General features: G+C 51.0%; 2 protein-coding genes across 2 annotated transcripts; one reads left to right on the top strand and one right to left on the bottom strand.

Annotated features, from left to right (window-relative positions):
* Positions 1 to 328: 328 nt before the first annotated feature.
* Positions 329 to 1188, top strand: COCSUDRAFT_19606 (UBC-like protein; the record flags this gene model as incomplete). The annotated part of the gene is made up of 3 exons (XM_005643735.1): positions 329 to 427; positions 671 to 805; positions 904 to 1188. Coding segments are annotated over 3 exons (519 nt in total), but the record flags the coding sequence as incomplete, so codon positions are not given.
* An 892-nt stretch (positions 1189 to 2080) lies between these two features.
* COCSUDRAFT_25768 (starch branching enzyme) lies at positions 2081 to 8595 on the bottom strand. The gene is made up of 17 exons (XM_005643734.1): positions 8374 to 8595; positions 8009 to 8181; positions 7612 to 7851; positions 7384 to 7459; positions 7200 to 7282; positions 6945 to 7075; positions 6665 to 6746; positions 6368 to 6541; positions 6112 to 6249; positions 5706 to 5919; positions 5395 to 5529; positions 5138 to 5279; positions 4763 to 4943; positions 4272 to 4521; positions 3840 to 3997; positions 3508 to 3627; positions 2081 to 3075 (listed from the first exon to the last, which is right to left on the bottom strand). Exons 1-17 carry the CDS (start codon positions 8498 to 8500, stop codon positions 2830 to 2832), a joined length of 2670 nt encoding a protein of 889 aa, XP_005643791.1. The 5' UTR covers positions 8501 to 8595; the 3' UTR covers positions 2081 to 2829.
* Between the last annotated feature and the right edge of the window lie 5315 nt (positions 8596 to 13910).

Below are 13910 nucleotides of genomic sequence, written 5' to 3'. Positions count from 1 at the left end.
CAATGTCATGAGGTGACCCTCGTTTTTACCCCCTCTGCTCAATTTAGGAACTGGCCATCAACTCTCATCTGCAGCTTTCCTATATACAGATTGTGCTTATATCAGAAACTACCTGCCCTCCTCACAGGCAGCTGAGTGATTTTCAAGGATCTGATTGTATCTCGTGCGCTGCCCATGCTGTTGATATAAGGAATGCCCGGTTGATAAAAAGAATGCCCTCTAGTCTTATAGTGCTTTTAGAAGCTGCAAGTGTATTATCAGTGCGCATTGCAAGTGTGCTAATCGATAGCACCTGTCTGTTTTCAAACCTTTTCCTGGCTGATGTGGCAGGGCATTGATCATCGGCCCTGGTGGCACGCCCTACGCCAACGGCTGCTTCCTGTTTGACATCCTGCTGCCGCCAGAGTACCCCAACAAGCCTCCCGAGGTCTGCTTCACACTTTTCACACTACTCTGCTATCCCATGCGAGCCTGAAATGGAGCTCTGTCAGTGATTTCCATATAAAGCCTTGCAGGGGGATGCATCGTGGTGCAGCTTTGCACATCATGTTTGCCACCTGGCATGCGCGTGCACCCTCCCTGGCATGTTGCAGCATTTCCCGCCCATGCTTTTTGTGACAGGTGTCTCGCAACGACAGGGTGCTACATCATGCCTTCTATGATGCTGCAGGTGCAGTTTCTGACCACAGGTGCAGGCCGCGTGCGCTTCAATCCGAACCTGTACAACTGTGGGAAGGTGTGCCTCTCGCTGCTGGGCACATGGAGCGGCCCCTCCTGGGACCCTGGCACCTCCACACTGCTACAGGTCCGCTGTATTTTTTTTCTTCAAAGTGCTGGGTATCCTGCATTTGGTTCTGTTTTGCAAACATTACAGGCATTTGAAGTCTTGAGATTTAAGTGCAGGTGCTTGTGAGCATCCAGAGCATGATCCTGGTGGAGGATCCCTACTTCAACGAACCGGGCTACGAAAGCTCGCGCAACACACCAAGTGGGAAACAGCACAGCAACAGCTACAATGCAAACATCCGCAGGGCCACACTGGAGCATGCTGTGCTGGACACCCTCAAGAAGCCTTGCGCCGCGTTTGCAGAAGTCATCAGGTACGCGGCGCTGGATGCATGGCACTTTGCTTCAAGAGTGTTTGCTGATCATTGGCAAAATTGTGAAAAAACTGTGCTCTGCATGTAGCGCTTTTTGTGTGAGCCCTACCGAGCTGCACATGCGGGGCTGCCTGTTCGCTACCTGTACTGACAGATTGATGGCTTGCTGAATATTGCAGGGCGCACTTCCAAACGAAGAAGGCTGAGGTGTTGGAGCAGTGCAGTACATGGCTGGGAGCAAAGAATGCCACCAGCACAGCCATCAAAAAGGCGCTGCAGGACATCAACAAATGAGCTTTGTGCATGTTGGTATGTCGATACCAAGTTATCTTAGCACTTTCAGAGCACATCAGTAGCACTGTAAATAAGCACGCTTGCCATGGTTTACCATACCAGCAAGTTGCGTCGACCAAGTACTGCTTGCAAGACACTTTAAACTTTTGCTTGGCATCTGTATACTGAAGTAGCTGCCAGAAAACTACTGGCAGGTCCAATAGCCTGTATAGGACTCCTTTGGGATCTGATATTAGAAGCTGACACTGATCCATAAGTTTGCCAGTTCTCAAGCTAGCAAACACACAGCGCCGTGTATATATTACTGATGTCTATAGTATGCTCAATTTGACCGGCTTTCCAATCATCTGCATTGGAAACCCTGTGTAAAAACGCGTGTACATGAAAACGCTGCAGCAAAGAGACAAAAACGATCCATGCACTGCAGTCCACAGGGCCAGGGTGTGTCGTGGTGCATCATTGCAAAGTACATCGCCATACAAATGGCATGAATGTGCTCGTTGCAACTGGCTATCAGAGAAATTCGCTGGCAAGTGATCAGGCGCACATGCACATTCACACATAGTTCCAAAATATATTTCTGCTCGAGTTTGTTGTGATCACATGCTGCTGCAGATTGGCTGTCCAGAAACGACGCCTTTCAGCTATTCCAGGAACTATCAAGATGGAAGGGACTCCTGTCGTGTGTGGGAAATCTTTTTACAAAATACATGATCTTCTCTGCACATTCACGTGCACCATTTGGCTATCAGCATTTGCCACTCAGCTGTCATTTAGCCACGTTCAGGGACTAATCACTCGATGCTCCAGGATCACTCTGCTCACACAACTCCAGATCGTTAATCACACATGCAGCAAGTTGCATCTCAAACTTTATTGGGTCAGGTTGCCAGAACCTTGACCAACTGTGGAATACACATCTTGAATGGCAGGAAGCATGCTCTGCCGTCTAGGACACACTCTCTCCCTGACCCATCCCCAAAAGATATAAATCCATTTTTCCAGCGCAAAGCTGGCTGATGTGCATTGCAGCTGCTCATTTTAGAATTGACCGCAGTGCGAATTGCTCTGCAACGTTGAGCGGCAATAATTGCTTGTGCCATGTTCTAAGCGTTCCTGCGGGTCTGTGTCTCAACAAAATTTAAAATCCACCAACTGATGCAGCATGCAAAAGACTTCATCTCTACACCCATGCTCCAAGCCCACGGACAAGGTGCCAATCAGGCAAGCAGCTGCGCTTTCGTCACACTGGGTACAACCTCAGTGCAGGGCATCAGCAGACCCATTGAGAACCCCAGAGGCAAACACAACTGCCTCGCTGCTTATATTGCGCGCCATTCACCAGATCAAAGACAAGCGACGCCAAATAGGCCGTCGAGACCAGCACTGCTGCTCTTCTTTGGCCCATAAAGTCTTGGTGGTCTGCAGTGATTTCTCACGCTTGCCAGTGGGGTCCGCGGCCCTTGACGCCGAGGCCGGGGATGCCGGTGGGGGACTGGTCGCCCGTGGCATCGCAGAACTCGGCCTTGGCGTAGACTGCGACGGTGCGCGAGGGGGCATACACCAGCATGGATTGGGGGCGGTTATCGTACAGGCCCTCGTCTGTCTGATACGCCACGTCATACTTCTTTGACACGTTCTCCCAGCCGCCAAAGACCGCCTCATCCGAAGACAGCACGATCTGCACAAGCAAGCACAGGCGTGAGGGAGAGGTCCAGTAGAGACCTCACAGACTCCGCCTGTCGTTGCTTGCTCAAGACGCCATGGCGCCTTAAGCAAGCAACGAGCTCAAGACGCCATGACGCCACTACGTCAACACGTGAATACAGGGGAATACTGTAGTAGTCATTCGAAAACCCGCACCCTCGGAGGTGCGGACACTTTTACAAAGCAACTTTTGGGGTGTTCCTGAAATCAAATATACCAGGGTCATTCTCCATTGGAATGAGCTTGTCGAGAGCTTTCCGAATCTGGTCTCAAAAGTATCTTAGGTTTTATATTTTGGGAGATGGGGTCTTATATATCCACCCTTTTTGGTAAAAGATAATTATTTATTGCAGGTTTTAGAATGACTACTACAGTAGCTCAAAGAAAGAGGTGTGAGGGGGTGCACCTTGTAGGGGCCGGGCAGGCAGGTGCCGACGCGGTAGTCGGTGTAGGACTGCACTGGGTGGAAATTGAACACAAAGACCAGGTCGCTGCGCTCCACGACTATCAGCTTGTCGCTCTCGTCCTGACACATCATGCAACTGGCTCAGTCAGCGCCTTAGTTCCAAGCTTTCATATACGCATAGAGTCAGCAATATCTGTCCCTGGCAGCAGCGTCTGCCCGGACGACAGCGGTGACATTAGGACTGTGTTAAGTCTCATGGATCAAGGCAATATTTACGAGCTGTAATATGAGCGTGATCTGCTACAGCTTCGCAACAGGAACTCGGGGGGCACCTTGCGCGACACCCACTGGTGGGGGTCGTCGGAGAAGCAGAAGGCCTTGTCCAAGTGGTTCATGGCGCGGTCAAACGCATTCATGAACTTGTACTTCAGGTGTTTTGCGTCCGCCAGGTCCCACCTTCGCCGGCACTTCTCCAGGCTGCCACCATTCCCTGCACCATGCCATGACATTTGTGAGGAGCCAGAAAAAAAATCGATAAAGCTTTTGGATCCCAATGCAAGACTGCTCTTCATGCACCCTAAACCCAGTGGAAAAGAAGCAGGATTTGAGGAACTGATGGTGCATCAGGATTTGTAAACCCTGACGCCAGTCTGCTTGTAAAACACTCATGGTGGAGAGCATGGCGGCTTCAGAGCATGTCTGTCTGTGATCACTTGTAATGCAGAGCCGGTGCTGAGCCCCGATTTGCCCACGCAGAGCCGTACCTGGCACAAATTTGCCGGTGGAGGTGTCGATAATGTCATCGCGGGGGAAGTCGATCCACTCTGGGTGCCCAAACTCATTGCCCATGAAGTTGAGGTAGCCCTCTCCGCCCAGTGTGAGCGTGATGAGGCGGATCATCTTGTGCAGCGCAATGCCCCGGTCCACCACGCTGCTGGGTGTATCGATGGACATCTTGTCGTACATAGCAGCGTCCATCAGCCAGAAGGCAATCGTCTTGTCGCCCACCAGCGCCTGTTCAGGACACACGCACCACACACGAGTCATGCATGCAACAAGCTGAACCAGTTTCAATTCATTACCAGAGACTGCACAAAGAAAATTGAACAGCTCATGAGACATACCCATCTCAAAGCTCAGTGTACCCTCACATTGCAACACCTCTGCGCAGCTGTCATGAAGTTGCCTCATAAGTCATGCGCATGCACTTGGGTTGAGGTGTTGAGCAGGCATGTCAGATCGTGAGAGGGATCACCTGGTCGTGGGACTCGGCGTATGCGACGCAGGCCTCGGCGTATCGGCGGTTGGTGAGCGTGTGCACGATGTTGCCCATCTCCCACTGGTCGTCTGTCTTCTCCTCCAGCAGCTCAATCCACTTGTCCGCAATGGCCATCTGCAGCCGGTAGTCAAACCCAATGCCTCCCTCTGACACAGGCCTGCATCCCACAAAAAGCACTTGTAATGCTTTGTTCTGAAACTTGGTTGTCTTATGCGCCTCTCAAATCTGCAGAAGACCTCCCAAAGCCAGAGACTGATCTCTGACAGCCACCCCTCTGGTGATTGAACGCAGGTATCAGAGTGTGAGGGCACGCAGCATCTATGTCGGCTGGGGTCACATGCAGATGGTCACCTGCAGAAGGTGGGCATGCCGGAGACGTCCTCGCCGATGGTGATGACGGTGGGGAACAGATCGTGCAGCACCTGGTTCTGCAGCATCAGGTATGTGACCGCCTCCACGTCGGTCGCCATGCCAAAGTACTCGTCGTAGTTGCCTGCAAACGGCAGGATGTCTCTGAGCTGTGTTCAGGTGCCACACATGCCTGATGACCGAGTGAGTGAGCGGTGCCAAACAGCCTAGCCAGCATGCACCAGCAAAACGTAGCGCACCAGTGAATGCCATCTGCAGGCCGTGGTGGTGGTACATCATGGAGGTGACCCCGTCGAAGCGGTAGCCGTCAAACTTGTATTCGTCAACCCACCACCGCGAGTTGGACAGCAGGAAGCGCAGCGTCTCCCAGTTGCCTGCCGCCAATACAAAGCTATTAGCTCAGGTCCTGCTCATTAAGTCCCCCTTGCACAGACACTGTGCCGCAGCCACAGACACTCCCCATTCGTATACCAAATGACCGCTCCCAATATTGCATGATCTCTTTTAAGCACTGGTCTGCAAAAGATCAGGGCTGGCAGAGGTGACACACCATAGTTGAAGCAGCGCGAGTCCCACATCCAGTGGTAGCCGCGGCCGCCACCATGGAAATACATGGCCTCTGTGCCATCAAACATGTTGATGCCGTCGTTGGTGTTCTTGGAGGCGTGGCTGTGCACGATGTCCATCAACACAAACAGCCCCAGCCTGTGCGCCTCGTCGATCATGAATTTTAGCTCATCAGGCGTGCCGCACCGGCTGCTCGCCTGCAAGAATACAACACACCCCTTTGCGCCATGCAGCCGCTGCGTTTGAACAGCAATAACAAATACTGCAGAGGCTTCTGATCCATGCGGTTGTTCTTTGACCATTTTAAAACGCTGTACCCAAAGGGCACAATGAGGCACTTTTGCCACATGGCAGCTGTCACTGCTTCCATTCATAGTTGGAAAGCATACCGCGAAGAAGTTTGTCACGTGGTAGCCGAAGGAGCCGTAGTAGGCATGCTCCTGCACTGCCATCAGCTGGATTGTGTTGTAGCCCAGGCTGCGGATCCGAGGCAGCATTTCCTTTGCAAACTCCATGTACGAGTTGATCTGCACATAGAGGCAAAGACCCTCAGTCTACTGAGGAAGGAAATGTTGTATCCATGCTAGTGCAGGCCCAATCTCAGGAGCATGAGACACAACACAATTGTCAGATGGCAGGGTGCACCTTTGGCTCCTCGGAGGACATGCCCACGTGGGCCTCGTAGATGCGCAGGTTTTCTGGGCGCTTGGGGCGAGGGTACTTGAAGGTGTAGGATGTCTCAAAGGTGGGCACCTCCCCAGGGGCGCCTGCCTCCGGGGGCTCATAGTACACTCCATTGAATTGAATCTCGTTCCACTCCTGAGGAAACAACTTCAGGAGGTCAGTGCCCAGGACACTTGAGTGCTTGCCACATGTGGGCAGCAACTGGCATTTCAGAAGCGTATGGCAGCAACCTGCTCGCTCGGGAGGTTTTAAGCGCACCTGGGTGGCCCACTTGATCCAGGCTGGGATGCGCTCCACCCACTCGCCATACGCAGTCTCTACCCTGGACTTCACCTTTGTCCTGCGCACGGTAAACACCCACATCAAAGAGCCGTGCACCCCTGAGAGCATGCTGCCCAGCTTCTTCCCGAGAATGGTGCACATTATTGAGCAGACACAACGGTTTCTGAAGCTGGCAAATTCACACGGTCAGTGGAGGATAAGTCCTATAAGGCAGCTAGTAGTCAGGGGTTCAGCTGCAGAGTTGGAAGTGTCATGCCTGTGAGGGATCTGTGAGGTGCCGTCGGCGTTGTCAGCCAGGAATAGGCAGAACACGCCAAAGTCGTTCTTCACGGCCCAGTGCTCGGGAAGCGGGTCCCAGTTGTTGAATTCACCAATAAGCGCAATCGCCTGCAAATTTCAAGCAAAGAGCATATATATTTCTGTGGCTGGTGTTCTGGTATACTTAAAGCAGCACACCGCAGCCATGCGCTAATGGATGCTTAGCAGGAGGTGAGACAATGTGTGCGTTCACCCTTGCGCCAGGCGCCCACTCCCTGTACCAGATGCCTGTCTTTCCCTCGTGCTCTCCTCGGTTCAGCCCATAGTAGTTGTACCCTGCAGGGAAATTGATCTTCACACCACAGCTCGATTACCATCAGGAAGGAACAAATATTATAACAAGTAGTGCTTGAAATGTAGGGTGGCCGGCAGTGCACCTTGTGAGAACTTATCCAACCCGCCTTCATTCTTCTCGATGGCATCGCGAATGCCTTTGTAGACATTCCACCGGTACTGCAGGGAATGGGCACGCATCAAAGGTCAGTATGCATGCTTTCATCCGCTATTTCTGCTCAAGTTTCTAAACACAGATCCCGACAAGTGGAAGAGCTTGCAAGCTTGGGGTCTCAGGGAGATGAAAGAGAAGCTCGCCAAGCAACGCCTACCTTGAAGTGGTCGGCATGCGACCAGAGAGAGTCATCCCATTTCAGGCACTCAGTGCCGTCATGCTGCGGAATCGGGGACAGGGCTCCATACTCGTCCAGCTTGGTGCCTGCAGGGAGGGGCGCAGCGATTGGAGACCAGAAATCCTCTGGGTTGTCTGATTCTGCCTCAAGCTTGCTGGCTTCTGCAGCCTGTTCCTCTGCCAGGCTCTTCTCCAGCTCGGACACATCTACGCCCTCCTCCTGAAGGCCAATCAGGTACAGCTCAGATCCAATACCCAGAAATGATCACCTGGTGTAAGTGTTCCCTTCGAGGTGACAGGCAAAGCGATCCAGGACCTTCGCATCAATGCGATGTCTATCAGAACAAGAATACCCCTGAAATGTTCCTTGCACTCACCTGCAGCTGTGCTTCCAGCTCCTCGATCGCAGAGTCTGCAGAGTTTATTGTCTCCCTGAGAAGCTCGTTCTCTCGGCGCAGAAGCTCCAAGGGGGACAGCTCTTCTGTCACCTTGGTGCTGGGCTTTGCGTGCATTTTACCATTGTTGCGACGACTGATGGCATTGCTGAGTCCTGAACACAATCCAAGCCAATCGTCAAGTGCCTTTGGCATTCACAAAGTCCAATGCTAAAAACAACACAATCTTCATTGTTTTGAGTACTGGCGACAACATGCAAATTATGGTGTTGAAAGTGAGGACTTTGATGACTGAGTAGGTCTCAAGGTATCAACGAATAACACGCAAAATCAACGCGGGTCCTTGCCTGAAGAAGTCCGCCTCAATGGCGGTGCGGAAGCTGCTCTGAATTGTGATGTAGTGCAGGTCCTGCCCTGCAGCAAGGGATTGCTGTTCAGGGAGCCCGCTGCACTCCAGCCACTGGACTGCAGCATCGAAGATTGAGTCTGGCCGTGTCCTTCAACACAGAGCCGCAGATAACAGCACACTATGTAGGCATATCCTCAACGAGCAATTTCTTACGCGGGGCGCAAGGTCTAATAATCTAGGATTCAGCGCGATATTTCGATGGCTAGGAGCTACTGTCCTGACACCATAAACGCCCTTGCATCGAGGGATATGGAAAACCCTAGCGGAGTCTTCTGCAATGTTCAACTGACTTAGTTCAGTCTCTATTTCAACCATCAAGTGTGCTTCCCTGAAACTGAATTCTTCTGGATGTCCTGTTGGTGCACTTTTCATTCAAGATGCAGCAGCTTTTGTGTCCTTATTTACAATAGTCCGGTCTGAGATCATGTCCACCTGATCTGTGCCGAAAATTTATTCTAAATAAAGAGTTACAAAGAATCGGAGGTGTATTTCGGGATCATCAAGGATGGGAGAGCCCTACCTGGAGTGTCTGCAAAGCCAGGTGATTACCTTCATAAGGGTCATTGCTCTCAGAAGTGCTCACCTGCACTGAGGATCATGTGCCTCCTCTTACATATTTTGCTGCATTTGTTAGGTAGAAGAGATAGAGGCCATGCAATGTGTATTTCCAGAAGATGGAGGCCTGTTGCTCTCAGAGACAGAGAGACACACTCTGGCGGTAGCGAGGCAGGTGAGCGCCTGCGCATACCTACACACTCATGACAAGATTCCATGATTGTTTCTTGGCGAATCCGAGATTAAAACGGTGGGTACCTGGCAGCCAGATGTTGGACAAAGGGCGCGTGGATGTGCTGTCCACGCTCAGTGGCGCAGTGAGACTCCCAGAGGTCTCAATTGGGGACCAGCCAGTGTACCTGCGCTTTGCGCTGCCTGCTATGTATCCTCTTGTGAGCCCCGCATTGCAGGCACGTGTAGCAGTACTCATTTGTGTGACATCTCTCCTCACTGCACAATCCATAATTCATAATGCATAATACAGTACAGATCAATGTCCTGCACCTTTTCCTCAATTTTGAACCACCAATACTGCTGAATTTTGCCTTCATGTTTGCAGGTCGAATGCAATGCCAGCCGAAGCGTGCATGATGCATTGACAAGGGATGTTACTCATTGCGCTGAGGATCAAGCTGGCGCCGAAGTGCTGCTGGTGGCTGTGGATTGCCTCACACAATCTATCCAAAACCTCACAGAACAGGTTTTGCCCGTTTGCGGATGTCTCCGACCTTCAAACTGATCATCCTGTGCTAATTGTAGATTGCTCCTGTCTCCAGCTCATTTCTTAAAGAGCGGCAATAATAGTCGGGCTGACCGCAGCAGTTCTTCTGCACAGGCTTCAGGACAAGAATACGTCTGCAGCTTGCGCAATGACACATGCGACCAAGCAGAGGCAGACGGGGCTCACACATCGCCGCACACAGAAAGGCAACGAGCAGGTGGGTACAACTGTACCAAATTGCAGGCAATCATGGGGTCCTTGTGCAACGAGAAGAGGCTATGCAAACTGTCGACATGTGTTGTTGCGCAGAAGGCGAAGCCACTGGATCTGAGAAGATAGCCAGGAGGCTCATCTGGTTTCACCACATCCTCAGCACGACTAAGCGCAAGTGCATCATAAACTGGGGCAGCGAACTGGAGCTGGGTGGCTATTGTGTGCCTGGGCATCCTGGTGTCCTTGTTTGCGAAGGTCTGTTCATGGAAGCCCACTCAATTGCTTGTAGTCCCTCATTGCATGATTTGTTTTGGGGATAACTTCAGGCGTTGACGCACCCCTCTTGAAAGGCACCAGTGAAATGTAGATGCAGGACAACACGCAAAATCCACACAGCTGGCTGTCTTACATGTGGAACTGTGATTTCGTTCTTGCATGGTTGTAATGCAGGAGAAGAAGATGATGTTGTCGAGTATGTGGGGCGAATTCGTGGCCTGCGATGGCAAGCCATGGCTGTGCGTTATGAAGAGACTGAAGCATGCCAGTCCGGACAAGCGCTGGACTCATTGAGGCTCTTCAAGTGCAAGTGTGTGACAGAGCTTTCCCCAAATGGTGGAATTGCAGAATTGGGGCGATTGTGCAAGGAAGCAAGCATGGAACATATATTTTTGAGCGCTCTAAAACTTGGTTAATTGATTGTGCTTTATGGTAGATGTAACGGTGGATATAAAACATACGAAAGCTGTTGCACTATGACAGACGCGCACCCCAGCTCTTGCACAATATTGCCTCTCTCCGAGAGTCTCATGTTTGCCTCCTGACGATTCAGGGTTTGACTATCATTGACTATCATCCAGTGTTCATCTCTAATCCCGCAATCATCAGAACTTGTCACTGCCCGTCATTTGCACTCAGCCCAAAACCCAGATCATTCCTGACTATCATTTTGCATTGAACCCTAACCCCTGACTATCATTGACTATCATCCAGTGTTCATCTGTAAACCCAGAAATCATCAGAAATTGTCAATGCCCGTCCTTGCACTCAGCCCCAAACCCTGATCATCCCTGATTGTCATTTTTTATTGAGCTCAAACCTCTAATCATTACTGTCTATCATTTTGAACTCAGCGCTAAACCCGGACTATCACTCACTGCCATCCCGACTTCACTCTAAACCCTAACCATCAAAACTTGTCTCTAACTAGCATTTGAACTCAGCCCAAAATCCAGATCATCACCGACTATCATTTCGCATTGAACCCTATACCCGGACTATCATTGACTATCATCCAGTGTTCATCTCTAAACCCGCAATCATCAGAACTTGTCACTGCCCGTCATTTGCACTCAGCCCAAAACCGGGTACCCAGATCATTCTCGACTATCATTTTGCATTGAACCCTAACCCCTGACTATCATTGACTATCATCCAACCCTAAAAATATAGCTCGCGCAGAGATGTTGCGAAGCTAAAGTGGCAGCACCGGTTGCAGGCTATGCCTGAGAGTCGCTTTGAGAGGTTCCTATATAGTCAGGAGGTCCCTACAGGTGTCAGGGGTAGGAAGAGGCGGTTGTTGAGTCAGGTGTGTGATGGCATTTGGTCATCATTTACTTCGTTCACACGTGACTGGTTAAATGCAGGTTATTCTGCCTTTGTCACTGCCCTTGATGCTGCTGTTCAGGAGAGGGACACCGCGCTGCTTGCGGGGGTCCTCTCAACCAAGCCTCGGCTTGGACTGTACAACCGTGTCACTGAGGGTGCAGGTCTAAAGGAGTATCTGCTCCGGCATTCGGATGGGCATCGGGCAGCGAAGATCCGGTTCCAATTTCGGTCTGGCACCTCCATGCTTGCACACCATCGCGTTGACTACCTTCGCAACCATGCCCACGAGGAGGACTCAGATGCTTGCCCGACCTGTGCCCACGCAGATGTTATGGAGGATGTGCCTCATGTATTCTTTCAATGTGCAGCATATGCAGAGTTGCGGACTGCCTTATTTGAGTCTTTGATGCAGTTAGCTGGAGCTGCGTTGTTTGATGCGTTCTTTGCCTTGTTGCCTTTCGGGCGAGCCGCCTCTTTTCTGAGAGACAATTTCATGTCAGAGGTTCCTGATCAGTTGCCTGCGATCCACCGTCTTGTGGACAGTTTCCTTGTTGACCTCGTGTCACATAGAACTGTTTTGTTGTCCGCACGGTGACTTCAGCTCAATGTCTACCTTTATGATGACCAGGGTTTGTCTTGTGTGTGATTGACTACACACATGTTTGTCTGTGATTGTCTGCCCAACTCTGGGTTTCCTTCAAGATACCCTCAACGTCACCTACAATGGTGTTGCATTGCTGGCAGGCCAGAGGCCCCGGATATAGAGGGGTACTCATCCGGGGCAGGGAGTGCATGCATGTATATGGTGAGTGAGTGATAGGCTATATAGACTAATGACGTCGGAGAATTCCTGGCTTGTGAAATTGCCGTTGTGTACCACAAGTACTTAATGTAACACAAGGAAACTTATGTTACATAAGGGTCATTTCTGTTTCATAAGTTATGACGATATTGTGTTACACAACAATGTCTGTGGAACATAAGCCTGAATCTTTGCTTGTGTTCCTGGCACACATGACCGGAACACAAGTATGGATTATGTAACACAAGAACTGTTACAGGATCCTGTAATTTGCGTTCCACAGGTGTTTCAGTAATGCTTGTGTTTCAAGTGGTCTCCATTGTTACACAAACAAAAAATGCTCGGTAACAGAATGTCTGTACAAATCCACAAGGCCTCTAGAATATATTTATGGAACACAACGCCATGATCAATGAAACACAAGCAAATCAAATACATTATCTATAATTGTCTTCGCTGAGTGGCACTGCTAGACAATGTTGCAAGCCAGCCAGAGGCCAGCAAGTGGCCACAAATGGCCAAAGGCCGCCCTGGGCCATGACTCCGAATTGGAGTACTTCTAGAAGCTGCTGCCGCGGCGGCCGCCGCTGCCCGGGCCCGGGCTGGCCCGCTGGCCGGCCAGGCGGCCGCCTTAGGCAATTCGCCGCGGCGGCCGCGGGCACCGGAGTAGCACACACGGCTCATTTTCAGGAGTGTGAGGTTTAGCCAAGTTGAAATGGCCACAAATGGGCAAGGGAGACCTTGTCCTAGTGCTACTCAGGCTCAAAGACTCTACTTGTGACACCAACTTGACATAAAAGTGGGGGCTTGGCCTCTGGAAGGCCCACAATACTTCAAGCATGGCTAGGCATGATGGTAGGATGATGATCAATGACTCATGATGGGCCTTCCATGATGGTTAAGGCAATCATTGGAGGTGTGCCCCCTTGGCCCCACCCCCTTTGCTTCCTTGTGGACCCCAATGAGCTCCAGGCATGCCCCCTACACCATGCCAGTCAAGTGAGAGGCTCTGCATAGCTCCAAAATAGCTTGGCTTCCAATAGTCACTATTCTGGCCATGTTCAATAGTGACTATTGTAGGGTGAGGCATGAAATAGTCACTATTCTGGCACCCGTGGATAGTCACTATTCTGCCCAGCCCCCGAAGCATGAGAATTCGCCTAAGTGCTCACGAGGTTGCTTGCTAGGTCAGAATAGTCACTATCTTAGCCAAGCTTGGGAGAAACACAACAAGGTGCTCACCTTCATCTCAACAAGGAGGCTTCACCCCGAGTCGTCGTCGGGCTCCAAGGGCTTGGCAAATCCGGAGGACCTGTGACGGCCAGAATAGTGACTATTCAGGGATGCAGGTAAATAGTCACTATCCTGGGATCATCCTCAGGATAGTGACACCCCAGAATAGTCACTATCCTGAAAAAGAGTTGCTCCTAGCCAAGGCTTCCACAACACGTGGCCTCTTGTAGACTTTGCCTAGGGACCCCAAACATTGAAATGAAACTCTTGGCCCACCTAGATACCATGATTCCATGAGCTGGCAATCAAAAGTTGGCCAAACTGGTGCAATATGACTCACCTTCTC

Source organism: Coccomyxa subellipsoidea (assembly GCF_000258705.1).
Source record: "Coccomyxa subellipsoidea C-169, whole genome shotgun sequence".
Taxonomy (NCBI): domain Eukaryota; kingdom Viridiplantae; phylum Chlorophyta; class Trebouxiophyceae; family Coccomyxaceae; genus Coccomyxa; species Coccomyxa subellipsoidea.
This window is presented reverse-complemented; position numbering and strand designations above follow the sequence as displayed.

Coding starts and splice junctions, on each gene's coding strand:
- COCSUDRAFT_25768 (XM_005643734.1), bottom strand. CDS start 8,500: ATGCTGCAGTCCAGTGGCTGGAGTGCAGCGGGCTCCCTGAACAGCAAT. Junction 6,250..6,367: donor TGTCCTCCGAGGAGCCAAAG/GTGCACCCTGCC, acceptor CTCTATGTGCAG/ATCAACTCGTACATGGAGTT. Junction 3,076..3,507: donor GCCTGCCCGGCCCCTACAAG/GTGCACCCCCTC, acceptor TTGCTTGTGCAG/ATCGTGCTGTCTTCGGATGA.